Source organism: Cydia amplana, chromosome 12 (genome assembly GCF_948474715.1).
Source record: "Cydia amplana chromosome 12, ilCydAmpl1.1, whole genome shotgun sequence".
NCBI lineage: Eukaryota > Metazoa > Arthropoda > Insecta > Lepidoptera > Tortricidae > Cydia > Cydia amplana.
The window spans coordinates 16,432,403-16,459,330 of NC_086080.1; the positions used below are offsets into that span (position 1 = coordinate 16,432,403).

At 41.5% G+C, this 26,928-nt stretch overlaps 1 protein-coding gene across 8 annotated transcripts; it reads left to right on the forward strand.

Annotated features, from left to right (window-relative positions):
• Positions 1 to 355: 355 nt before the first annotated feature.
• On the forward strand, positions 356 to 26,519 carry LOC134653157 (annexin B10). Of its 8 annotated transcripts, none has more exons than XM_063508497.1 (8): positions 356 to 504; positions 1,500 to 1,676; positions 3,187 to 3,391; positions 5,216 to 5,295; positions 19,281 to 19,406; positions 21,042 to 21,174; positions 24,843 to 25,024; positions 26,431 to 26,519. In XM_063508497.1, exons 1-8 carry the CDS (start codon positions 493 to 495, stop codon positions 26,485 to 26,487), a joined length of 972 nt encoding a protein of 323 aa, XP_063364567.1. In that variant the 5' UTR covers positions 356 to 492; the 3' UTR covers positions 26,488 to 26,519. The 8 variants fall into 8 exon arrangements, with proteins under 8 accessions (XP_063364567.1, XP_063364571.1, XP_063364565.1 ...); XM_063508501.1 differs by having other exon boundaries at positions 19,293 to 19,406; XM_063508495.1 differs by lacking the exon at positions 24,843 to 25,024 and adding an exon at positions 25,055 to 25,236 and having other exon boundaries at positions 26,428 to 26,517.
• The last annotated feature ends 409 nt before the right edge of the window (positions 26,520 to 26,928 follow it).

Consider the following 26,928-nt stretch of genomic DNA (forward strand, 5'->3'; position numbering starts at 1 on the left):
CCAATATAACGAAAAAAAAAGTTGATAAACAATTGTACATCAAAAGGTACGGTTTTAGTACGATGTACGCTGCGTACAAAAAAGGTACGCAAGGTCAAAAAATAGTACGTAAAACCGTACTAAAAGGTACGATCTGGCAACACTGTCACATTGAGCTACTGCCTTCATCCATCATTCGTTCCGTTCGTTCCGTTCCGTCCATTTCTTATTTGACGTTTCGTTTCATTCTATTTCATTCATTCATTTCAATCAGTTTGAAATTGTACGTCAAAGGTTGTGTACGTGTCCGTGTCCAGTGCTTAGTAATATCCAATCGAGGTATTTACGTTAGTTTACTAGAAGGGCTATAATACCGTGTTGTGTTACTCAACGTACAGTGTTTGTTCAAAAATAATAGCCAGACGTGCCGCAAGCATTGTGTCCTACTAACATAAATACAGATACTTCTTGCTCTAATAGTCAGTGACTTCACTTCCTCCGCCTGACGCCAGAATGTCTCATCATGTAAGTATTTGCATTAAATTGCTTGAAGGGCAGCTGTAGGGCGGTTCCCGTGTTCCCGATGACGTCAGAACAAAAATAGGGGCGGGAAGTCCTTGATTCGCTATACAAAGTTGTAATTATTTGTAAACAACTTGCCATAAATGTAATCAATTATATTTAAATTAATAATGCGGGCGACGAGAAACTATTTTAGGCTTAACTACGCTAGTTATATTATGAATAAAACAAGAAGTGGCCGACTGGGACGACAAACCGGCTTTTTTTGGACGGTAGATCGTGGCTAACTTCCGACTTTACTTTAGGCATTCCGTTCCAAATTCCTCAGCCGCTGTCGTTTCAATTTATTCACGTATGGTGGTATGCCCTATAGAACTTTCCCTGGCCTATATGGGAAGTAAAATAAAAAGGTGAACACATGCACATATTTCACCTATATGTAAAAGTACCTATGTAGTATGTACTCCCTAAGAATGAGTCGTTGACCTAACAGGTTGAACAGTCAATTCTGAGAAATTAATAAATAGAAAACTCCTTGGCAGTCTAATAATCACTTGAATTCTTCATATGAAATCCTATTGATAAGGCTCATAAACTAATATCAAAAGGGGTACATAATGTCTTGTATATTTTTCTTTCATCTAAAAACAGCTGCCTATTATACTGTAGTCCTAGACCTATCTACTAAAATAATGACAGACAGATGTTGATAATATGCTAAAATTTATTATTTAGTAATAATATATTTAACACTTTTTGAGCAACCGAGTAGTGAGGGCTTGGAACAAACTTCCTGAAGATGTGGTCTCAGCACAAAATGTGAACCAATTTAAAAATCAACTAGACAAGCACACCTATACATCAACTTGTCAATGACAACTGTCAATGATTACTGGATACAGGCAATATCAGTTGTCACAACTGCCTGCCTGCTTATAGAATAATAGAATAGAATTTATGTGGTAATAATAGATCTTCCATCTTTACCAAACTCGTAGCGCGAACCAACCGTGGTGGGCGTAGCCAACTTCAACGCAGCAGAAGATGCCGCCACTCTCCGCGGAGCCATGAAGGGCTTCGGCACCGATGAGCAGACCATCATCGACATCCTGTGCTCCCGCTCAAATGCCCAGCGGCAAGCTATTGCCCAGGCATTCACCCATGAGTATGGACGGGTAAGTAGTTTATGCTATTCCAAACCGATTCACTTAAACCCTTTATCTTATGCAGGGGTCTCCAAACTTTTTTACCTGAGGGCCATATGTGGGCCATATGTGGGGTTTGGAGAGCCCTGATCTTATGGTTAGTATGCCCTGTCTGTTGATGTTGCCGTAAAAGCATTTTCAAAAAATTTTTGTTTGAAAAATTTCATAGTACTTTGCCTAGTCAATTTCTCAACTATGTGCTGTATTAGGGTGGGTCATTTTTACTTTTTTTTAATTTATTAGGGGGCACAGTTAAAAAAAGGTGCCATTTGGTAATTCATTATTGCACGTATTTTTGTTTTATTTTTAGCTTTAATTTTACTGCCTCTGGATTTTAGTTAAAATTTTTGTTAAATGTATGGACATGGTGAAAAATTTTTTTTTCTTTTTGAGTACTTTTTTATTTATTTATGGCTCTGAACCTTTACCATGCTATTTCGAGGTAATAATGGTATAACTTTTTAGCTAAAGTTTGAATAAAGAGACGATACATAAATATACTCCGCAGACCATACAAAATATAACAATATTTATATGAAAACTTTGAAATGGATCCGGAGGCAGAAAATGAATTTCGATTACAGAATAATTTGAAACACTGTTTATTGGCATTATTACGCAACTTTTTGTAACTGTGCCCGAAGGATAACTAATACTTTTTTTTCTCCATACACAAGTGACCCACCCTAGTAGGTATGCCCTAAATCGCCTAGACCAATGACTCTGGCCTAAACACACGCTTAGGCAAGTTAGGCATAAAATATACAAACTAGGCTGTGGCTATCTTAAGCTGAACTGTGGATCTATGTAGTTATGTCATCCAATGTAATGCTGAGTAGTAATTATGATTCACACAAAGGGAATCCGGCTGCGACCGTATGACTCTTACGGCGATGGTGATAGGACTAATAGGGCTCCATTATGTGGGGTACCAGGGGAGTGCCTAATGACTCGACGATTCTAAACAAATTGTAGACGTGATGCTAAAAAACGAAGGCTCGAAGGTTGTTGGCCGACAAAAAAGTGCCTTTTTGCGCGTTTTGTTCAGCTAACATTGTACTGATACTAATATAGTAAGTATCTGTACCTACACGCAAAAGCAGTGAAAACGGTATGGAAATCTATACAAAATACAATGATGATGTAACAAATCGATAGTCCACTGCAGTAGTATTAGTTAGCGAAATAACACCTAAATGGCTATATACGTAAACCTTACTGGATATATGTAAATATAAAGTTTATTTTATTACCTCTTTAGGTGGCCACGACTATTTTCATCTCATCATCTGTATTAACTGTAGAAGCTATCAGACGATCTTTCGTCTCCACACTACCTACGCATGAACTTTTTCTCAATCGTTTGTCTTTTAGGTCTTCTTGATCGTTGTATGTATAACCAGTTTACTTTAAACGGACTTCTGAGACTGACTTATACATGCCAATACATGCTGTTATAATAACATGTAAACTTCAACAGGACATCATCGAAGACCTAAAATCCGAGCTAGGCGGTCACTTCGAAGACGTGATCGTCGCCCTGATGCGTCCACCGGCAGAATACCTCTGCAAGGAACTTCACAACTGCATGGAGGGCATGGGCACCGATGAAAACACCCTGGTGGAGATCCTATGTACTAGGACTAAGAAGGAGATCGCTGAGATCGTCGACGCTTATGAGAGATGTGAGTATCTACTATGTACATCATTATTTAAGCCCAACGTAAAGAATCAAAATAGAACGTGACGCCTCGCAAGGAACTTGCCGCGCGGACAGCTCGGTATGAGGTGCCTCCCGTGCCTCACTCGAAGCAAACGCAAGTGCGGCCGCAATGCCTCGGTCGATGTCCTCACAGAGGGTACTGTTTCACGCTGTAATTTGCTCTATAAATTCTGTAATGCCTATCCTATAATCAGGGTTTATGGGCAGTAACCACTTAACCAGTAACTTTCTGCCCCATTCTACGAACAATGTGAGTTAATGTGACCATAGGTAAGTCCTTCAAGTTTCAATTACATCCCCTTCTATAGCTATAGGATTCATTCTTAGAATTGTAAGATTGTAACCTTTTAAAGATTAGAACAAAACCATAAAATGTTGCCATGTATTTGGACGGCTAGATTCTGGACAAATTCGCTAAAAGCTCTGCGTCTTCTATTAATTTACATGACAAACCTATCACGGCGATAGGCTGTCGTGTTGCCATGCTATTATTTGGACAATTTATTCGCTTTCACTAGCTATATTGAACATTATTATTTATCATAAGTTATTATGACAATCATAGCGTAATTAAATTATACAACGGGACTTAATCGCGTATCTAAGTTTTAAGATTTACCTCCGACGTTTCGAGGACGGCGTTGTCCCCGTGGTCTCGGAGAAGACTGACTTAAGTTGACATCAGCATCGTCTAACTGCGCGAGTTTTTCGAACTACCCGCACTTGGTCTTGTTTATCCGCTTGAACGTTTTGCGCACTAGGGATGTCACTCTGACCCTAAAACCCTAAACTCCTGTCCACGGATCGTCATTTCTACAGCAGGAAAGTACGGGAAGCCATTGAAATCAAAAAACATAGTAATTTCAATCGGGACGAGGGTTTCTAGATCTCATCCACATGGAATCCAGTCATTAGTAAATGTAAGCGTAAACGAATATCGATAGTCGATAAATCGAATATCGTTAGTGTTGTGTGTCGACAGAGTGACATCCCTAGTGCGCAAAACGTTCAAGCGGATAAACAAGACCAAGTGCGGGTAGTTCGAAAAACTCGCGCGGTTAGACGATGCTGATGTCAACTTAAGCCAGTCTTCTCCGAGACCACGGGGACAACGCCGTCCTCGAAACGTCGGAGGTAAATCTTAAAACTTAGATACGCGATTAAGTCCCGTTGTATAATTTAATAATGTGTAAAAATCGTGAAAGTTTAAATCAGTGTTAATCATAGCGTAGTCTTGCTGTGTGGCCTATGTTTAGAGTTTATTCGTGTTATTGTTATTGCATGTTTTATCCATGTCATGCTTCTGTAATCGGCGCCGGCCCGAGTACTCGATCAGGGTAGTACCTCAATTCCTATGGTGTAAAACTGTGACTGTGGATAATAGTTATTAAGATATCTATTGTAACTAACATATTTTTTAAGTTATTTGTTATTGTACATAACTAACATTTTATGAGCCACGCTTGAGCTTGAAATAAACGTTATTTAATTTAATTAGCCGGGTCCACACAGAGCGAGCATACGCGCTAAGCGCGCTTTCCTCGGGCGCATTGCCTCGGCCGAGGCACGTCTACACTGGCCGTTTTGTGTGCGAGGAAATTGCCTCGCGCGTATGCACGCTCTGTGTGGACCCGACTAATGATAGATAATCATTGAATCAATGCATTTTCCCTGGCCATAATACTTAAGCATGCAAGTCAAATGTTTTCATTCACTCTGTCACTGCTTCGTGTCCCGGCTGACCTAACCTAACCATATAAATCGCTAACTGAAACATGTATTCCAGTGTACAACCGCCCACTGGCCGAGCACATGTGCTCCGAGACTTCAGGAGACTTCAGGAGACTGCTCACACTCATCGTGACCGTATGTACATGCTCTCACTTAAACTCCAATATCTGGGTGACCGAGCTTCGCTCGGAAAACATATAATAACTCGGAAATGCGCGTTTTCCCAGAGATAAGACCTAGCTAGATCGATTTTTCGCCCCCGAAAACCCCTATGAAATGTGGTATACATTTCATCGAAATCGTTAGAGCCGTTTCCGAGATCCCCGAAATATATATATATATATATATATATATATATATATATATATATATATATATATAAATAAATAAATAAACAAGAATTGCTCGTTTAAAGGTATTAGATAACATAATATAAAACATTCGCCCCCGGTCCCCGGTTGACGTTATGCCGGCTGTACACTCTCGGCCGAGACCTCTCGCCGAGAGTCTCGGGGGAGAAGTCCTCGACGAGAGCACACCATGTACACTCTCGTTGCGTCATTTGAACAGCGGGGTTATTCCCACTAGTTACCACCAAGTTGTTACCAGTGGTAACTACTGGGAATTTTTTTCCCACCTTTTACCACTGGTAACTACTGGGAAAAATTATTCCCAGTAGTTACCACTAACTCGGTTTGGTGGTAACTACTGGGAATGTTAATACACAAGACAAGTAAAAGTCACTAACTAACACCATTGAAATTATTGGACAATAAACCGTGTTACAAGTGTAATAAAGTGCATTGTTACTTTAATTTTTTGATAGTACTTAGTGACTTTTACTTGTCACCCGACGATATTCAAGAAGAAAACCTCAAGAGGTCTGCTCAATAATTTTGTTTACACCCTGTTGGTAACTCTAAAATATCGTGTATTTAGTAAAGTATCGGAACATTTACCAAAAACAGACCGTAGACAATTTAGAAATAACCAAGAATGATGTTTTAAGATTACTCACGCAACGCACATTTCCGTATTTGCCCAAATATTTGTGTTGCTCTTTAATCTCCTTTTTTGTCGCAAACGGAAATGACCCAGCTTATATTTGCGTAAACAAAAACCAAGTGTGTTGCGGGTATTAAATTATATAAAAAATATAATTGTCATCAGTATAACTAGCGAAGATAATCCATTAGAAATAATTTTATTATGTATTCAATCACCCACATAACCGACAACGCATGTTAATGTCAATAACCATTGTAACGATTAACCGATAGTTAGTACAAGTGCTTATGTGCCGTTGTTTTCTTTGCACACTAACATATATTGGTCTTGATATCGCCATTTTGTTTTGTGCTTTATGTATCCTAGGATTCCTAGGTCATACTCAAACTTAGTCTCTAATTACTCTTTCTGTTTTCGAAAGTTATGAAACAAATACCGATTTGGATACAGGTATTAAAGTCATTAAACAACGTTTTTTTTTGCCTGTACCTAGTCACAAATATCTTTCGGGCATAGATGGAACAATCTTTTGGTGTGTGTAGTTTGTATGACTTACCTAAAAGTCTGATATTAACCTTAATTACTTAAAATGGGCGAGGTAATTGGAGTCGTTTTGAATGTGACCAAGCCCTCGGTCGTTATTTTACAATATTGATAGTGGTAGTACAATACTAATGCACGGAACTAATTTACTAATTAGTTATTTAGCCACGGTAAGGGTAGGTCAGGCCCACCGAGGTTATGATAACAGTAAAGTTACGTAACTTGGAAAATTGTATACATACATTTTGTTTACCATGGTTGTTGGTTGTTTACCTAGGATAGTCAAAGTCAAAGTCAAAAATATCTTTATTCATGTAGGCCTAGCAACAAGCACTTATGAATCGTAACATACTTATAAATTATCTTAAGCTAATTATCAGAGCAATTTATTGATGTTATTATTCCATAATAATATTGGATTATTATACAAATCAAATTTAACACAAATTTAAGAATTTCACAAAAGGATCGTCAAACATGATAAAAAAATTGTATAAAAAATACTAGTCTAGAATGTTTCTAGAATAAAATCTAAATGTCAAATAAATAAATAAAAAACACAAAAGAAGTACAAACATCGGAATATTCGGAATATCAATTTCCTCATCATTAATCAAATATACCTAATATATAAATAATCATTTCGAATAACAATTAATCCCACGTTGTTTTATCATTCATGTAGTCTTGTGTGGTATAATACGCTTTAGATATAAGTTTACGCTTTACATAATTCTTAAATTTATTAATAGATAATTCAGTAATATGGTTTGGAAGTTTATTATAAAATCTCACACAATTACCCATGAATGATTTTTTAATTTTATGGAGCCGAGTGAAGGGCACTGCGAGCTTATGTTTATTTCTAGTATTAATATTATGAATTTCACAATTTTTTCTAAAATTTACAATATTTTTATGTACATACAGAATATTCTCATAAATGTATTGACAGTGCACTGTCATTATGTCAATTTCCTTAAATTTATCTCTAAGTGAGTCTCTATGGTTCATTTTGTATATTGCTCGAATAGCCCTCTTCTGCAGAACAAAAATGGTATTTATCTCTGAAGCACCATCCCATAGTAAAATACCATATGCCATAATGCTATGGAAGTAACTAAAATATACTAATCGAGCTGTTTTCACATCAGTTAACTGACGGATTTTGCTCACTGCAAAAGCTGCAGAACTCAGTCTATTCGAAAGAGTAGCAATATGGGGACCCCACTGGAGTTTAGAATCTAAAGTTATACCAAGAAAAACTGTACTATCAACTAATTCCAATTCCTCATCCTTCACAATGACACTTGTTTGCACATGCCTAACGTTACTACTAGTGACAAACTTAATACATTTAGTCTTTTTCTCATTTAACAATAAATTATTAACATTGAACCAATTTACTACTTTTGAAATAGCATCGTTTACATCATTGTAAGCTTGTTGCTGTCGTTTGACTTTGAAAATAAGTGAGGTGTCGTCTGCAAACAACACTATATCATGGTGGGTCTTTACAAGGAATGGCAAGTCATTTATGTAGATAAGGAACAGGAAAGGCCCCAATATTGACCCCTGCGGTACACCCATAGAGACCAATGACCCCGGTGATCGCTGTCCACTCACATCGACCCTTTGTATTCTACCATTTAAGTAGGACTTAAGTAAATTCAGTGCCGATCCTCTAACTCCATAATAATGAAGTTTCCTGATTAATGTTTCATGACAAACGCAGTCGAAGGCCTTAGACAAATCACAGAAGATACCTAAAGCATCTCGTGACTCCTCCCAGGCATCGAAAATATGCTTAATTAGCTCAACACCAGCATCGGTTGTTGAGCGACCCCGCGTAAAACCAAACTGCTTATTATGCATTAAATTATTAACGTTAAAATGTCGTACTAATTGAGAAAGAACTAATTTTTCAAAAATCTTGCTAAATGTTGGTAGCACAGATATCGGTCTAAAGTTAGTGGGGTCAGAGCTGCTACCAGATTTAAATAAAGGAGTTACTTTACTATGTTTCATTAAATCAGGAAACTCGCCGCAATCAACACTGTTGTTAAATATAACTACCAAGTCAGGCGCTACAATTTCTACTAAGGATTTGACAGCATGGACAGAGACTCCCCAGAGGTCATTAGTTTTTTTGACATTAATTGATTTAAACGCCTTTATTACATCTGAGGTAGAAACATGTTCAAAATGAAGGTCTCCACAACACTCTGGAGCGTTATGTTTTAATAATGTAACAGCAGATGAGGGTGATGAATTTAAATCCTTAGTTGTGGATACTGGTACCTCCGTGAAAAATTTTTCAAATTCTGTAGCTACTTCTAAATTGGAATCTATAATTTTGTTATCAATATTTAGTTTAAGTTCTTTAATTGTGTGTTTCGAGCGACCAGTCTCCACATTTATTACTTTCCAGGTTGCTTTAATAATGTCGGAACTACTTTTTATTTTCTGACTTAGATAATTTCGCTTAGCTATATGACAATCTACTTTAAACTTCTTCGAATATTCCTTGACATGTTCTTTAAATTCATCACTCTGATTAAACCGCCGTTCCTCATACAAGGCATACAGTTCACGTCTTCGTTGATGTAAGTCCGCAGTAGCCCACTCACTAAAAACTGATGCACCATTAACTACGACCGATTTTGAGGTGAATATCGCATTATAATGTTCCATAAAAGTGTGAAAGAATGAATTATACATACTATTAGGACTCATATCGGAAGACAAAAAGGGTAGCGCCTGAACTAAACTTTGCTTCATTCTTTCCACGCGGTCCGAGGTTACTGGTACAAAAGTTATTTGTTTTCTCATAGTATTTTTCCTTAATGCCTCAAATACCATTAATTGACCTAAGTGGTCTGATTCTAAATTGCTGATAACTTTTTTAGTAATAGGAAAAATATCAGTGAAAATATTATCAATACAGGTTGCACTAGAGGCAGTCACTCTAGTGGGCTCCATAAACATGTGGTTGAGATTACAAGATTTGAAAAGATTCAATAATCTACAAGACATTGTTGAATTTTCCAAAATATTTACATTAAAGTCGCCGCATATAAGCAATTTCTTACTAGAAGATGATATTTTAAGTAGGGCAGATTCCATTATGCTTTCAAATAGTTCAAAATTACTTAATGGCGGCCTATACACACAGACAACAATAAATTGCTCCAATTCTACTGCACTTAGTTCTATAGTCCGTTCAACAGACATGGATACAATGTCCTTACGTTCCTTAAATTTTAACTGACTATTTAATATAATTAATGACCCACCATGTATGGAACTAAGTCTGGTGAACGAACTTCCCGCCTGGTGATTATTAAATTGAGGCATTAATTCATTATTATTTAACCAATGTTCAGTAATACATAAAATATCAATATTAAAATCATTCAAAAAAAGTTCAATCTGTAAATCTTTACCTCTAATACATTGAATATTTTGATGCACCAGGTGGATATACTTTCCATGTTTGCAGTATTTTTCATTATATTTATTTAAAACTAAATTGCCAGAGACAGAATCTTTTGTCTTAACAGCTAGTTTAAATCATTGGTTATGACTGGAACCAATTCCATGTTCATACTGGGCTGCTCAATAGGAGCAGAATTGACTGCCAAATTCTTGGCAGAAATGTCAAGTAAATAGGATAGCGATAAAGCTATTTGTCTTTTGTAATAATTTGAAAGGCAATACTTGCCTTTAGTCAAAAACACCATAGGCATATGGTATTTACTAACAAAATTGTTAGTGTCAATTATCCTAAACTTACTACTATATGTACAAAGATTATATAGAGATATATTTAACTTATGTCTAGTGGTATTTTCTGCCTCTGACATTTGCTCACAATAGGGGAATGTGAAAAAAATAATTTCATGCACTGCCAGTGAGTTTAACTGTTCAAAGTATTTAATTAAATTATTTTTGTTCACATTACCCCTATTCCCCATAAGAATAAGCAGTGTTGTCTTAGAATTAATATTACTGTCATTTAAAATTTGTCTTAAGATATTTTCAAAACTACTATGAGGCAGACAGTTGCTGATTGTACTAAGTCCCTTTAGGTAAAAGTTTAAAAATGAGCCCATATTGCTTCCAATTTCATCACAATACATAATAACATTAGGTTTAGGTGTGCTTTGTTGTGTAGTGTGGAAGGAGCTATTATCATTTAATTGCTGGTGTGGTAAACCGTCACACAGGCTTGGGTCAAGTACACTGGTCGACAAATGTTCAGTCACTTGTCTACAAGCACATGACTGGGCATTGGTCAGTGACTCAAACCGCTCTGAATTAAGCTTAATCTGGGATATTAAGTCATCCATGGCCAAAGAATATTCATTAATCACCTTTTTCGAACTGTCATTTATTGTTTCTAGGGATTGTATTGAATCCTCCAAACTCTGAATTTTTAATTTTAAAGTCTGTGTGTCGGTTTCATATTGTAATTGACTATTTTCTAACTGAGCAGAATACAAATCTAACTTATCCACTAAATTAACATTAATTTTACAGAATCTCAGTTTTTTTAAAAACAATTTGTTTATTTTTGACAACTTTTGTTTTTTTTTCATGAGTCTATTTAATTTAATATATTTCTTTAGTTTGTTTCCGCTGTAATTTACTAACCTTGGTGTGGTAGTATCATTGGCTAAAACTGTAGTGGCCACAGGGTTTTCAATTGGTGCGGCAACCAACTGAGAGTCGGGCCGGACCAGTTCTTCGAACAAGGTCTGAGTGTGTGCCGCTGCTGCATTGTTTTGGGCCTCCTGTAGCTCATAGATTTGTTCGTGGGCGTCGTGCAGTGCTCTCTCCAATGAGTTGATGTCCTTCAGGGCCTGCTCATACGCAGCACTACACTCAGTGAACCTGTCAACCGTCTCCTGAAGCCGGGCCCGCTCTGAATTTACATTATTGTAATCAGTTTCTAACGAACATAGTTCCTTTTTCAGCTTATCATTGCTATTAATTACTAATAATAGTTCCTTCTCACTGTCTTCCCTTTCACTGAGCAATTGAGCACAAGATTCCTTGGATATTTTCAACTCCAGCAAGGTAAGTTGGAGTTTATCAGTCTCCTGCTGGCGAGCCGCTGCGGCTGCTCTGCGGGTTAGCATTGTAGATGGTTTCGCAATTTGTATTAAACCCAAAATAAACAAGGAATCGCTTACTCACGCCAAGCGATATTTAGGTACGTACTTACATGAAATAGTGACGATTGACTGTGTCTACACTGTGTTCTAACCCTGTACAATGATTATTATAAACACACTTGGTAAATACTAGTGATAAAAAAACCAGAAAGGATTCCAAGGCGAACACAGGTTTCAAATTTATAACCTCTAACGGCTACAAATCTGAGATATTACAAGACACTTGTAAACGTCACTAAAGCACTTCACTTATTATTTATACATATAACTTAATGTTAAAACTATTTAATTCACACTTATAATGCTTAATATTACATGAAATATTATTAAAATTAAAATAATTACAAGGGACCTAGCAAAATCAGCTGCTTATCGTTTGACAGCCGGGGTTGCCATCCGTGCCATAGACTTTGTTCAACCTCCGTTAACTAACACTAGCTCAGTTTAATACTAGGCTTATCCGCAAGAGGGCGCGGAAGCTGTGTACGTGTAGTCACCTGCAATCATATTGTAGTAACTGTATAAGTCACTACACGTAAGCCTTTGTTTGTGCGAAGCGAGGGCGACAGCGTAGAAGCGATGAAATGACAAAAGCAACTTCAACTTTTTAAACTACATATAATAAACAAACAAGTTAAAGCGTTACAATTTAAACTACGCGTAAGCAGAAGCTATATAAAACAAGTGCGCGGGCGCATGCGAGCGCGGTCTGAGAGCGAGTGGTGGGTGCCGATGCCGCGAGGGAACCGGCCCGCCGGGCGACGGCGGGTGATGCGCGCAGCGTGCGGGGCGTGTGACGTATGCCGCCTAGCCGATGGTCCAAGTGCCATAAGTTGAGCGGAGCGGGTAGCGAGTTACCGCTACAAGTACTCCCCCGCTGAGACCGTGACTACGGGCGATAGTAATCTGGGAATCTGACTGTTCGCCCACTCTTCGTTCTTCTCTCGGTCTCTTGCTCGGTCGTTTTGCTGCCATCTGGAGTACTAGCACGTGCCGGTTGCTCGTCCTTCGCCATATAAGCCGGTTTGAGGCGATCTATGGTGACGGTAACTTCTTTACCCTGCACTAGAATGGTAAATGTCTTCGTCCCTCTTCTAACGACCTTGTAAGGCCCAAGATATGCTGCCTGAAGAGGTCTTCTTGCTGGGCCCTGCCGTAGGAAGACATGCGTGGCTGCGTTGAGATCTTTTGGTATGTAGAATGGCCGAGTACCATGGCGGGACGCCGGCTGCGGAACCAGCTTGGCCATATGAGCACAAAGCCGGCTGGCGTAGTCTTCGTAGTCGACCACCTGATCCGGTGATGTAGCCAGGAACTGCCCAGGCAAGCGGAGTGGCTCGCCGTAGACCAGTTCGGCTGCAGATGCCTGGATATCCTCCTTCCAGGCGCTCCTAATCCCGAGAAGTACTAAAGGTAAGACCTCAGTCCATGATGGTGACGCATAGCACGTGATAGCGGCTTTTAGTTGCCGGTGCAGGCGCTCCACGAGGCCGTTGGCTGCCGGATGGTATGCGGTAGTAGTGTGATGCTCGGTGCCCATCAGTTTTGCCAAGGACTGGAACATGCGCGACTCGAACTGGCGGCCGCGGTCCGTTGTGATGCGCTCTGGACAACCGAAGCGTGCGACCCAGCCAGCCAGGAATGCGGCCGCGCAGGTCTCTGCCGTGATGTCTTTCAGTGGGTACGCCTCAGGCCATCGTGTGAAGCGGTCGACAGCTGTGAGGCAGTACCTGAAATCATTAGATGGGGGTAAAGGACCGACAATGTCAATGTGGACATGTCGAAAACGGGCTTGAGGTGGCTTGAATTGTCCAATTGGTGAGGAAGTATGCTTCGTTACTTTGCAACGCTGACAGTGCACACACTCCCTTGCCCATTGTCGACAGTCTTGCCTCACGCCAGGCCATATGTATCTATGCGTGACCAATCGAACTGTAGTTTTGACGCCAGGGTGACTTAGGTTGTGGAGAGCATTGAATACCTGACGCCGATGCGTTGGCGTGATGTACGGTCTAGGCTCTGGAGTTGACACGTCGCAGTAGATTGGCACGTTTGAATGTGGAGTTGTTACCTTCTGCAGGTCTAGCGAAGAACCATCTCTGAGTAGGTCCTGTAACTCAGTGTCTGTCTCCTGGTCGCGGGCTAAAGACTGGTAATCAAAGAGAGTAAAGGCGAGTTCCTCAATTCGTGATAGTGTGTCTGCCACTGCGTTGTCCCTGCCGGCTATGAACCTGACATCAGTGGTGAATTGGGAAATATAATCCAGGTATCTATACTGACGTGGTGTACAGTTGTCTCTGCGTGTGCTGAATGCGTATGTTAGCGGCTTGTGGTCAGTGTAGATGCTGAAAGTACGCGCTTCGACCATGTACCTAAAGTACCGAATAGCCTCGTAAATTGCAAGAAGCTCTCTGTCATACGGGCTGTACTTTCGTTGTGCTGAGTTTAGCTTCCGCGAAAAGAAAGCTAATGGCTCCCATGCGCCATTTCTGAACTGCTGGAGCACAGCACCAACCGCGACGTCTGATGCATCTGTCTGGATAGCGAGCTCGGCCTTCGAATCTGGATGCGCTAGAAGTGCTGCTCGTACCAGTCTGTACTTACAAGTTTCAAAGGCCTCCGTTTGCTCTGCATTCAGCTCGATTGGTTTGGAGCCTTTCGTCTGTTCACCGCCGAGTAGTAAATGGAGTGGAGCTTGTATTGCCGCTGCCCCAGGGATAAAACGACGGTAAAAATTCATCATACCCAGGAACCTCCTTAACTCCTTCGTGTTCTTAGGTACTGGAAATTCCTGGACGGCTTGTACCTTACTCTCCCAAGGGCTGATACCTTGTGCGGATACTGCGTGTCCTAAGAAGGTGACCTTGGATTGACCGAAGACGCACTTCGCGGTGTTTATAAGCATCCCGTAGTCCTGCAGTCGGCCGAACAGCTGGCGGAGATGCTGTTGATGCTGAGCTTCTGACTCTGAGTAGACGATTATGTCGTCGATGTATCCGAAGCAAAAATCGAGTCCCTTCAGCACTTCATCCAGAAAGCGCTGGAATGTCTGGGCTGCATTTCTGAGGCCAAACGTCATGTAAGGGAACTCGAATAGGCCAAAAGGCGTGGTGATAGCAGTCTTGGGTATGTCGTCGACAAAGACTGGTATCTGATTATACGCCTTGACCAAGTCTATGGTACTAAATATCTTCTTACCTGTCAGCTGGTAAGCGAAGTCTTGAATGTGCGGCACTGGGTAACAATCAGGTATGGTTCGTGCGTTGAGAGCCCTGTAGTCTCCACACGGTCTCCAACCGTCATTCTTTTTGCGTGCCAAATGTAGTGGAGAGGACCATGCACTCTCTGATCTCCGAGCAGTACCACTGCGGACCATATCCTCAAACTCCTTTTTCGCTACGGCAAGTCTCTCTGGATCCAGGCGACGCGGACGGCCGGAGACCGGTGGTCCTGGAGTGGTCCTGATGTGATGCTCCGTACTATGCTTTGGAGTGCCCGGCTTACCAGCTGGACGGGTAATGTCTGGGTACTCACGAAGTAGTTCGCGGAAAGGCGTACTCGTACTCTCCAAGGCCATCATGTGTACGGAATATATTTCCTCGCTGCTGCCAGGGACCCTGGCCGGAGTGGTGAGTAAAGTTATGGCGTCGATCAGGCGTTGGTTTCGGACATCGACAAGAAGGTTATAGAATCCTAAAAAGTCGACGCCGATGATGGGTTTTGAGACGTCAGCCACTGTGAAGCGCCACTCGAATGCTCGACGGAGACCTAGATCTAAATGGAGGTTCAGGAGCCCATAAGTGCCAATCTCTGTGCCGTTAGCGGCAAATAGGAGGTACTTTGTCCTCGGACATGCCCCCCGAACAGCTGACCTTAGGAAAACACACAGGTCTGAACCCGTGTCTATGAGGTATTGCACCTTCGTCGTACGGTCAGTGATGAACAGGCGGCGGGTTGTTGCTGGGCAGTCGCTCGCCGCTACTAGTGGCCGCCCTGAGCGTTTCCCGAATGATAACTGCATGGCTGCTTGCACGTCTTTGCTTTGTTGCCAAAAGTGAAATGATACCAGCAGTGAGGATGACCTTCGGGACGTTGTCTGGAGCGGGATCGGCCTCTTGACCTTGAATGAGAGCGAGAGCGTCTGCGGTGATTAAATGATCCAGACCTTTGACCTTGAACCTTAAGGAGGCTTTCTACTTGCCGTGTCAGTTCCTCTACCCGCTGTTCCAAAGCGGTACCTGGCACGCCCGAGGAGGTGCTGGCGACCTTGAAGGATGGCTGCGCTACGTCGACGACCTTGTCTGCCAGGCCTGCCAGGGTGTCGAGGTCCAAGGTAGGCTGAAATGCAACAACAGTCTGTACATTAGGTGGTAATCTACTGGTCCAAATTGTCCGAATAAATTCCTCTGGCATGTGCGGACCAGCTAAATCCTTAAGATGCCTTAGAAAGTCGGTCGGCTTCCTGTCTCCAATTTCCTCATGCTGGAGTAGCTGCAGGGTTTTCTTTTCGCGTGAGACAGAAATACGTTGAATGAGCTCGCTTTTTAATTTAATATACTTGCCAGTAGCTGGGGGATTTCGAAGAATGTCTTTGATTTTGACCGCGTACTCTGGGTCGAGCTGGCCGCACACGAAATGGTATTTTGTCTCGTCCAAAGTGATGCCAGATAGACTGAATTGGCTTTCTAACTGCGCGAACCAAACCTCTGGTTCGTCTGGCCAAAATGGTGGCGGACGCACATCCACTCGAAACACATCACTTGGACCACCACCCAAATGTACCGTACCTGGACCGGATCTGTTGCCAACCTCCATCGGAGGCGTCGGATTACCAGCACCGTCACCTGGACTTTGCACATTTCCCGTTCCATCGTTCATTGTTGAAGGTTTCTTCTTGTCGCCGACGCTCGTGTCCACTTCCTTTGTCGCGGGTCACCACTTTGTAGTAACTGTATAAGTCACTACACGTAAGCCTTTGTTTGTGCGAAGCGAGGGCGACAGCGTAGAAGCGATGAAATGACAAAAGCAACTTCAACTTTTTAAACTACATATAATAAACAAACAAGTTAAAGCGTTACAATTTAAACTACGCGTAAGCAGAAGCTATATAAAACAAGTGCGCGGGCGCATGCGAGCGCGGTCTGAGAGCGAGTGGTGGGTGCCGATGCCGCGAGGGAACCGGCCCGCCGGGCGACGGCGGGTGATGCGCGCAGCGTGCGGGGCGTGTGACGTATGCCGCCTAGCCGATGGTCCAAGTGCCATAAGTTGAGCGGAGCGGGTAGCGAGTTACCGCTACAATATGTTACTCTTAGAAGGCCGCAAAAATAAGTGACACGCTGTTATGGCTCTACAAATAAGATAGTGTCAGATATTTTTGCGGCCTCCATTGTGTATCATATTATTGCAGGTGAATGTACCAATGGACAAAACCTATTTATTGATTTTTTTTGTACAATCGAAATTGTCAAAAGTTGTGTTGAAAGGCGTGAAATAGTACAAGTGCGAAAAAGAGGAAATTCGAAACGAGTGGCGATAAATTAAAATACGACCGAAGGGAGTGTTTTAAATCGACACGAGTTGCGAATTACCTATTTGCACGTGTATCGAACGTTTTACAGTACATATGGCACTTTAAAGTTTCGACATACGCACGAAAAGTGCTATTTTACGCACTAGTGCGGAAAAGTAGCCCCATATGTACTGTAAAATTTTTTACAGTACAAATGGGGCTACTTTTCCGCACTAGTGCGTAAAATAGCACTTTTCGTGCGTATGTCGAAACTTTAAAGTGCCATATGTACTGTAAAACGTTGTTCGATACACGTGCGAATAGGTAATTCGCAACTCGTGTCGATTTAAAACACTCCCTTCGGTCGTGTTTTAATTTATCGCCACTCGTTTCGAATTTCCTCTTTTTCGCACTTGTATCGAAAATAACTATTTTGCTACAAAGGTAAATACACTAAACACTAAACAACAAAGGTTACGCTATTCGAAATTATGTGACTAACATGATGTTAGCCCCTCTACTAAAACGAAATCACGCGTAAGTATATAAAATGAATGAAAACGCAAACGACAACGTGTAAGTGTAAGGCCTGAGTGGACGCTCGAAGCGGAGCGTTCGGTGGGGCGTGCAGCGTGGCGTCGGGCTCACAAGTGATTTGAGCAGCGTGCACTAAGGCCGCTCCTATACGTTTGCGTTTGTTTAACATGCACGCCGCACGCCCCGCCCCGCTGCACGCCCAACTCGAGCGTCCACTCAGGCCTTACACTAACCATTCGTGACATGCCGCCCGCTTTAATTTTGATTTAGTTCAGTTATCACGCTACCACCTCGCTTCATTAATTTGCGGGAGGTTCCCGGAAAGGGCGCAGTATTCACGCCCTTGACACATTTTATTACACTCAAAGCAGTGAAAACGGACCATTTTTCAACATAAAATTACCTACTCGTTTTCATTGCTCTCGAGTGTACAAAGTCCACTCCGTACAACTAGCAATAAATTGTCATTCTATAGAACTTGCTCACTATGTAAACAAAAGTCACTAGTAAATTCATCATTCAGAGACAATTTCAATATGGCGGTTTGTTTACATAGTTAGCAAGTTCCATAGAATCACACTTGTCGGGATTGGAAAAGGGTATGTTACCGCTTTTCTAGAAATTAAGAATAGAAGGTACAATAATTGCAAGTACGTGTAAATGTGTATATCATAATATTCATAATATCGTTGTATGGAATGGATTTTCAGGCACCTACGTATATTTTGGTGCGTTAGGTTAGACGTATAACATATAAACGCCAGGCACCATCAATCTTTTCTGTCGCTTTTGCAGCCTCACGCGGCCTTGGCGGGCCTTGGAAACGGAAAAAAGTACTAATGTTCGTAATTTTTTTGTGAGTGACAGCTGTGTGTTTAAATATATATTACTTGGATGCTATCGATAAAATTGTATGTAACTCAATGCAATAAAATATGTGACGTAATGTTGGTACAAGTGTATTAACTTTGAGTTTCTGCTATTCAGCTAGAGTCACAAACAAAAGAACCAGCATTTTTTTTTTTCAATTTCTTACCAACTACGCTAATGAGCGTTAGTTACAATGATCATTAAAAGTTTTGTTGTGGCACTTGGAGCCGATATCAGGGGCCCGTTTCTCAAAAGCTTGTGCTTGTCACTTTTTGACAGCTTTTGTTAGAAAGGCACTTCCACTTGTATTAGAAGTTACAAGCTTTTGAGAAACGGGCCCCAGGACATGTTACTCTTTAATCAATGTATGACCATACTTTTTTTACCACAGTCTCTTCTCTCATTCACAAAATCCTGTACACCATTGTGCCCGCCAAGGCAATACGAACCTTATCTTCTACGCGTTAAGTCAGTCTGCTCACCAGGGCGCGCGCGACGAGGAGGCGGGCGTTGACCTCGCCCGCGCTCAGGCCTCGGCCCAAGAACTGTTCGATGCCGGGGAAGCCAAGTGGGGCACTGACGAGGAGATCTTCAACAAGGTAATGTGGACCTTATGTTGTATGCGTTAGAGTTGACTGTAGGTGGACGTCGACCTCACCCGCGCTCAGGCGTCGGCTCAAGAACTGTTTGATGCCGGAGAAGCCAAGTGAGTGAGTGAGGAGATCTTCAACAAGGTAATGTGGACCTTATGTTGTATGCGTTAGAGTTGACTGTAGGTGGACGTCGACCTCACCCGCGCTCAGGCATCGGCTCAAGAACTGTTTGATGCCGGAGAAGCCAAGTGAGTGAGTGAGGAGATCTTCAACAAGGTAATGTGGACCTTATGTTGTATGCGTTAGAGTTGACTGTAGGTGGACGTTGAACCGCCCGCGCTTAGGCGTCGGCCCAAGAACTGTTTGATGCCGGAGAAGCCAAGTGAGTGAGTGAGGAGATCTTCAACAAGGTAATGTGGACCTTATGTTGTATGCGTTAGAGTTGACTGTAGGTGGACGTTGAACCGCCCGCGCTTAGGCGTCGGCCCAAGAACTGTTTGATGCCGGAGAAGCCAAGTGAGTGAGTGAGGAGATCTTCAACAAGGTAATGTGGACCTTATGTTGTATGCGTTAGAGTTGACTGTAGGTGGACGTCGACCTCACCCGCGCTCAGGCGTCGGCTCAAGAACTGTTTGATGCCGGAGAAGCCAAGTGAGTGAGTGAGGAGATCTTCAACAAGGTAATGTGGACCTTATGTTGTATGCGTTAGAGTTGATTGTAGGTGGACGTCGACCTCACCCGCGCTCAGGCGTCGGCTCAAGAACTGTTCGATGCCGGAGAAGCCAAGTGAGTGAGTGAGGAGATCTTCAACAAGGTAATGTGGACCTTATGTTGTATGCGTTAGAGTTGACAGTAGGTGAGCGTAGAGTTGACACAGCTTCGGCTCAGGAGCTATATGACACTGGAGAAGCAGAAATGGATTGTTTATTAGTACATTATTGTCGAGGTTCGGAAGTAGCTACTTGCAGGCTGAGGATTCGTTTTAAACGGACGACCTTGGGAGTCCGTTTAATTGAATCCGAAGCCAGCAAGTAGCCTTCCAGCCGAGTCATATATAGTGCTTTTCTCAAAAATGGTGCAAGAAATAGAAATATTTTACAGAACTTACAGAAGCAACGTTCTAATTTTCCATTAATTTTCACAGAAAAAAATACAACCATTAAAAAAATTAGCTTGCCGCCTTTAAAAAAAAGAAGTGTATTATTCTGCTGAAAATACGCCAACCTATTTGAGACACCTAAATAGTCGCGGTACCAACATTAAGCCTGTAACAGACTATCGCACCGCACCGCGACCTTGGAGCGTCGCACCCATAAGTGAGAGGTGCGACGCTCCAAGGTCGCGGTGCGGTGCGATAGTCTGTTATAGGCTTTATAATAATAAGTGCTGATCATCTGTTTGGCTATTTAAGGGACCTATGCCTTAATTTGATATGGCCATTTGAAGTTTTAAAAAGTTTGGAACTCGTTAAATAATGGAATTTGTATGCGACATTGCAGTCCCGAAATCGAGACTGCAATGTTTTTAACTTTTTAATTTTTTGAATGACCATAAACTACGCACTTCGCGACCTATTTTTTAACCGGCAACGTCGACTTTGTCGTCCATTTTTGAGAAAAATAATATTATTGTATGTTTTAGATCCTCGCCCACGAGAGCTTCGCTCAGCTGCGCGCCATCTTCGAAGCCTACAAGGACATTGCTGGCCGCACTATCGAGCAGGCCATCAAGGCGGAAATCGGGGGCGAGCTCAAGGACGCGCTCAGCGCTATCGGTCAGTATTTTTAGTACCTCAAAAGGAAAAAATGAAACCCATAATTATAGGATCACTCGTGCGTCTGTCTGTCTGTCTCTCCGACCATTCTCCCCCTTTATCTTCCAACTACTGGGTCTTATACATTTTGAAAAAATATACAAATTAGTTCTTTACCTATAGATGACAGGAAAACCTATTAGAAATGCGCAGTCAAGCGTGAGCTTAATGTACGGAACCCTTGGAACGCGAGTCTGACTCGCACCTGGCCGTTTTTTTTTTGGTTCCACATTGGCTTTAGGCCTCATTAGCACGATCGCTTTTACAACGCGCGTTAAACAACTATTGTATCCCACAAATGGATAGTGTACCTTTTCTGCAGCTGACTGTACGCGGAGTTATGTATTCCCCCAATATTTGTAAAATGACTCAGTCCTGATTCATTGAGACATGTGTACTCTTCCCGTTCTATATAACTTTCGCTATTTACACGACTCTGAACTCTATTGCACGGTGGAACAAAAATGAGACATCCCATTCATTATACGCTTTTGAGTGAACGACAAAATGATTGAAGTCAATTGCTCCGGTGTTCTTTCCTTGTTGAGAGCGCGGTCTGACGCAACCGGAGTTGCGGGAAGGCCTCAATTGACCCCGAATTCTAGGTATTAGTTTGCTAATGCCTGTTAACATTATTGTTTTGATAACTAAGACTTAATTTGCTGCTGCGTTACAACTGTCGATATTTGATAAAAAGTTAATTCTTGACCTTATTCAAAACATACTTGAGAATATGATAAAACAAGTATTACTTATTACTAATCTGGGCGTCTAACATAAGTTGCGTTCTCGCTCGCGAGCCCATACCTATTTGAAGTCGCGCTAGATATATGGAGTCGCGCGCGAAAACGCAACTCATGCTAGCAGGTCAGAAATGAGAAAAAGTTACTTAAAACTGGTCCGTTTCACGGAGCGTGTAACTTGTAAATAAATGGGCGTTTTTGTTTTGCTGTCCCAAACACTTATCTCAAATTTGGGATTTTTTGTGTTATTTCTACTCAGAATCACGAGCTCTTTCTATCCTAATAGGAGAAAAAAAGTGTCCTAAAATTTCCATACATTTTTTGATCTTTCCATTACGCGACCGCCATACAAAGTCTATGAAAAATGGTGACGGAATGGAAAAAAAACCTTAGGACACTTATTTTCTCCTATTAGGATAGAAAGAGCTCGTGATTCTGAGTAGAAATAACATAAAAAATCCCAAATTTGAAAAAAAAGTGGGACAACAAAAAAAAAACGCCCAAATACGAGCTAAAGTACTCCTACTCGATCTTAATAACTTTGACAAGTTACAATCTTATAAGCAACCGGCCCCGGTTTCCCGTTGGTTGGTATGGATTAGATTTAGAAAGCAAATTACTCTAGTTTTTATTGTATTTGGTAGTCAACTAAAAGATTTCGTTGCAAGTAGACGCTGAAAGTGAAACGATCGGATGACTATCCGGGTCAGGGCCGCGTACAGACGATATTGGGGAGGAATCCGACCCCTCAAATGACGTCACCGCCAACAAAAGATGACTAATGGGTGAATAGCTGTTACATTTTATGAAGATATCTCTTCAAGCCATAGTTAGATTGCAAAAAAAACTATGATCTCGAAGTTTATGTTGGTTATTTCTTTAAAAAAACAAGACGTTTTTAGGGTTCCGTACCCAAAGGGTAAAAACGGGACCCTATTACTAAGACTCCGCTGTCCGTCCGTCCGTCTGTCACCAGGCTGTATCTCACGAACCGTGATAGCTAGACAGTTGAAATTTTCACAGATGATGTATTTCTGTTGCCGCTATAACAACAAATACTAAAAACAGAATAAAATAAAGATTTAAGTGGGGCTCCCATACAACAAACGTGATTTTTCACCGAAGTTAAGCAACGTCGGGCGGGGTCAGTACTTGGATGGGTGACCGTGTTTTTGCTTGTTTTTTGTTGATGGTGCGGAACCCTCCATGCGCGAGTCCGACTCGCACTTGGCCGGTTTTTTTCTGACTGCGGCGCCCTATTTATAGTCCTACAAATTAGTATTATATATGGCTACTACCATAAAATGCTTTCAATCTGGCAAGCCTGTCGTATCGGGGTCGGGGTGACCCGAAACTCAGGTCCTTAGTAATTAATTGTTGTGTTTGTGTACGTCTTAATTTAATTTAATCATAATTATTATAATTAATTATGTAATTAGTTTTAAATATTTTAATCACATATGGAATATTTCTGGAATAAATTTATTTCATTCATTCATTCATTCATAGTACAGGGTGCGTAGCCAAGATGCCAATCGTTTACACTTCGTGGCGAACGAAACACAACTGTTTTTGTCGCACTATTTAATATCGAAGAGTGATAGAAAGAGAGATTACCGTATCGTTCGCGCCGAGCGAACGGTTGGCATGTTGGATACGCACACAGGCCGCGTAGCCAACGTGCCAATCGCTTACGTTCCGTAGCGATCGAATGAAAATGGAAGAGTGATAGAGACAAAGTGTTTCGTTGTCGAAGCGATAGCGATTGTTAGCTTGGCTAGGCCGGCAGGTCTTAAATATGCCCTTCCGTAGTCGACGGACGCCGCGTTTCAGACACACTAAAGATCGGTTTTCCTAGGATAGCGGTGCCGTCATATAGCGGCCGTCTCCATACTAAATAATACGGCTAAATATGGATGTCGTGTTTGTATGGAGACGGCCGCTATATGACGGCACCGCTTTCGGAGGAAACCAAAGCTTAACTGACAAATTTGATTATTGTTGCGAACGCAACCTTTATATTTGTATAAAATCTCAATACCTATATTCCTAATGCAGTAGCTAAACGCGGCCGTCCGGCTCGGCTAGTATTCGGAAGCTTTTGCTTAAGCACCAATAGGGGCGCTCCACATACTTTGTATCGCGGCCAATTAGAGGCACCTAAATTAAAACCACCTTCTGTACTGATCAAATATTGAAAATCACTCTCTCATCAGCCTCCATACAATAACTACACCACTTCTACATTTAACCGTTTTGGCAAGAACCCAGTACTTTGGAAGATTATATCAGTTCACTATAAGAATTGAAGCTTTTTATTTGAGTCGTCGAGCTCCTGACCTGCATGGCGGCTACAATTATTGATGCTAATATGATACGTTCTTCACGCTAGGCCACTTTAACGCTCATAACAGTACAGATGACTGTACGGAGATAACTGGTCTGAATTTAATGTGTCGTATTTAAATTAGATGTCTAGACCAATGTTTTTGAAGGACACCTTAATTGTTAGGAATAATGTCAGTCACCTCACCACTGTCACCAGTCAAACTTAACCAACTACGGACCGTCAAAAGCTGAACGAAACAAAAGAAATAAAGTCTCTCAATCATGTCAATCAATCGGTAATCCTGGCAGGGATGTGGATTTCATTGCCGCTCTCGGTCAAAGGACCAAAACATTTTTTCAATGCGAAAAAATATTGGTACTCTTTTGAAATAAAATGTACCTTCTTTGATATACTATACATGTTTTAAGTAGGTAAAATTATGATAAAAAAGCTTAAAAACAGACACCCAGTCACTAAGGCTAGACTAGGGTTCTACTATCATCGACACAGTGGCACGCTCCACGACCCCAAATAACATAATTGGCCGCCGCTTCCAGTGGAATGCACCCAAAGCGCTCCGGCCTGGTTCGCGACTCGCCTCCGCGCCGCCATGCAGGGGCTCGGCACCGACGACCGCACGCTCGTCCGGATCCTCGTATCACGCTCCGAGATCGACCTCGCCACCATCGCCCGGGAATACGAAAGGCTCTACGATAAGACACTAGAAAGCGAAATCAGGGTATGTGAGAGTGTTTTTTGTGTATTTCAGTCGAGTGTGTGGAGAACGCGCCCGCTTGGTTCGCGCAGCGCCTGCGCGCGGCCGTGGAAGGCGCCGGCACGGACGACGCCGCGCTCGTGCGCATCATCGCGAGCCGCGCCGAGTTAGACCTGGGCAGCATCAAGCGGGAATATGAGCGCATCTATGATAAGACACTCGAGAGCGACATTAAGGTGTGTTGCTTGATGATGATGATACTTGTAAAATTGTGTGGTTTTTGTACAGTTTTAAATATTTTTGTCCACGAAAAATTACCTTGACAAGTATTTTAATGTTACATTCTGTAAACGCATTTGGAGATAGTTAAAATCCTTTAATTACCGTGAAAATATAATTGTTTATTAAACATGTATTGCAAATTTATAATCTGCGATATTAATATGTATACGCATTGGATACAATACAATGTATGGCGCACAAAATGCAATCAGAATTAGAACAAGATAACTCTGCAGCGATTTTGATAGTACACATTTTGCAAGTGTTATTTTATAAACGTAATAATTTCATAGAAGTTTGACGTCAATTTCAAATAAATAATTATAAAACATAAAATTCTACAAGTATCAACAAAATCTCTTCAAAGAAAACTAGTTTATAAAGCACAGCACAATTTTAGTACACGATAATAGCATGAAAGTAATGCTTTTAACAATATTATAAATATTAATAATTTACAAAATTGCTCGTTTCTTTATTCGGCTTTGAAACGTATGGTAATGGCAGAAGCTTTGGATGTACCTATTACTTTTATGTTGTTATTATGATCAATTGTGTCTTAACATTTCTATGCAATGACTTGGTGATTGGATTAGGAGGTGAGGATATTTTATTTTATAAGAAATATATTAGATATTTATATGTAGCTTGTAATATAATATTCTTTTTGTCACTAAATACAACAAAAGTTGTATTGTTTCAACCTCAAGTTATAAATTTCATAATATTTTGCACACCGACCGCGCCTAACAAAGACACGCTCTATGACCGTTTATTTTTTTCTCTTTATTCCGGAAAGTATTATTTACACTACATATGGTGCTACTTTACCGCCCTAGGGCGGATTTTTACAATGTACTGTAAAACGTTGTACAATGCACGTGCGAAAAGGTAACTCGCAACTCGTGTCGATTTAAAAAACTCCCTTCGGTCGTGTTTCAATTTATCGCCACTTGTATAAATCCTACTTTTCGCACTTGTTTCGTCATCTACTATTGCAGTTAACTGGACGTTCTGTATCTGTAACCTTGCACATTACTAATATTCCGCGTCTTCCGCATGCGCACCTGCCCCGCTGTCTACCACCACCACCACCACCATCACCGCCACATCCAACATGGCCGCTAACGTACCGCCATCGGCAGCAGGGCGAGACGTCCGGAGACTACAAGAGGGCGCTAGTGGCGCTCATCTCGCCGGCGTAAGGCGGAGGCTGCTCGACGATTGCAACATCTCAGGCCCAAGATACACTTGTAAGTTTTACTACACAGCTATACCATAGAGAAAAAAATACATAGAGTACAAAAAAATACACTCCATACATCAGTTCAGACTATTAATTTCAGTGTCTACATCTAGCATCGAGTAGCGGAACTATCAGTACTGCTACTTGACAATAGATGTAGCACCGACCGGAAAGTCTTATCTCAACAGTATAAGACTTTCCGGTCGGTGGCGACATCTATTGTCAAGTAGCAGTACTGATAGTTCCGCTACTCAATGCTAGATGCTAATAGTCTTTTTGGTACTAAAACTGATGTATGGAGTGAGCACTCTATGTATTTTTTTCTCTATGGCTATACCTACTACAGAATGATAGATGAATATCGTTATCTCATTCTAAATTTTAATAGCTTTGTCTAGTT

Bases quoted from the DNA above. Each gene is read 5' to 3' on its own strand.
- LOC134653157 (XM_063508495.1), top strand. The intron at 5,296-19,280 runs GTATGTACATGC...GCGTTAAGTCAG, and splicing joins TGCTCACACTCATCGTGACC to TCTGCTCACCAGGGCGCGCG. The intron at 21,175-25,054 runs GTCAGTATTTTT...TGTGTATTTCAG, and splicing joins GGACGCGCTCAGCGCTATCG to TCGAGTGTGTGGAGAACGCG.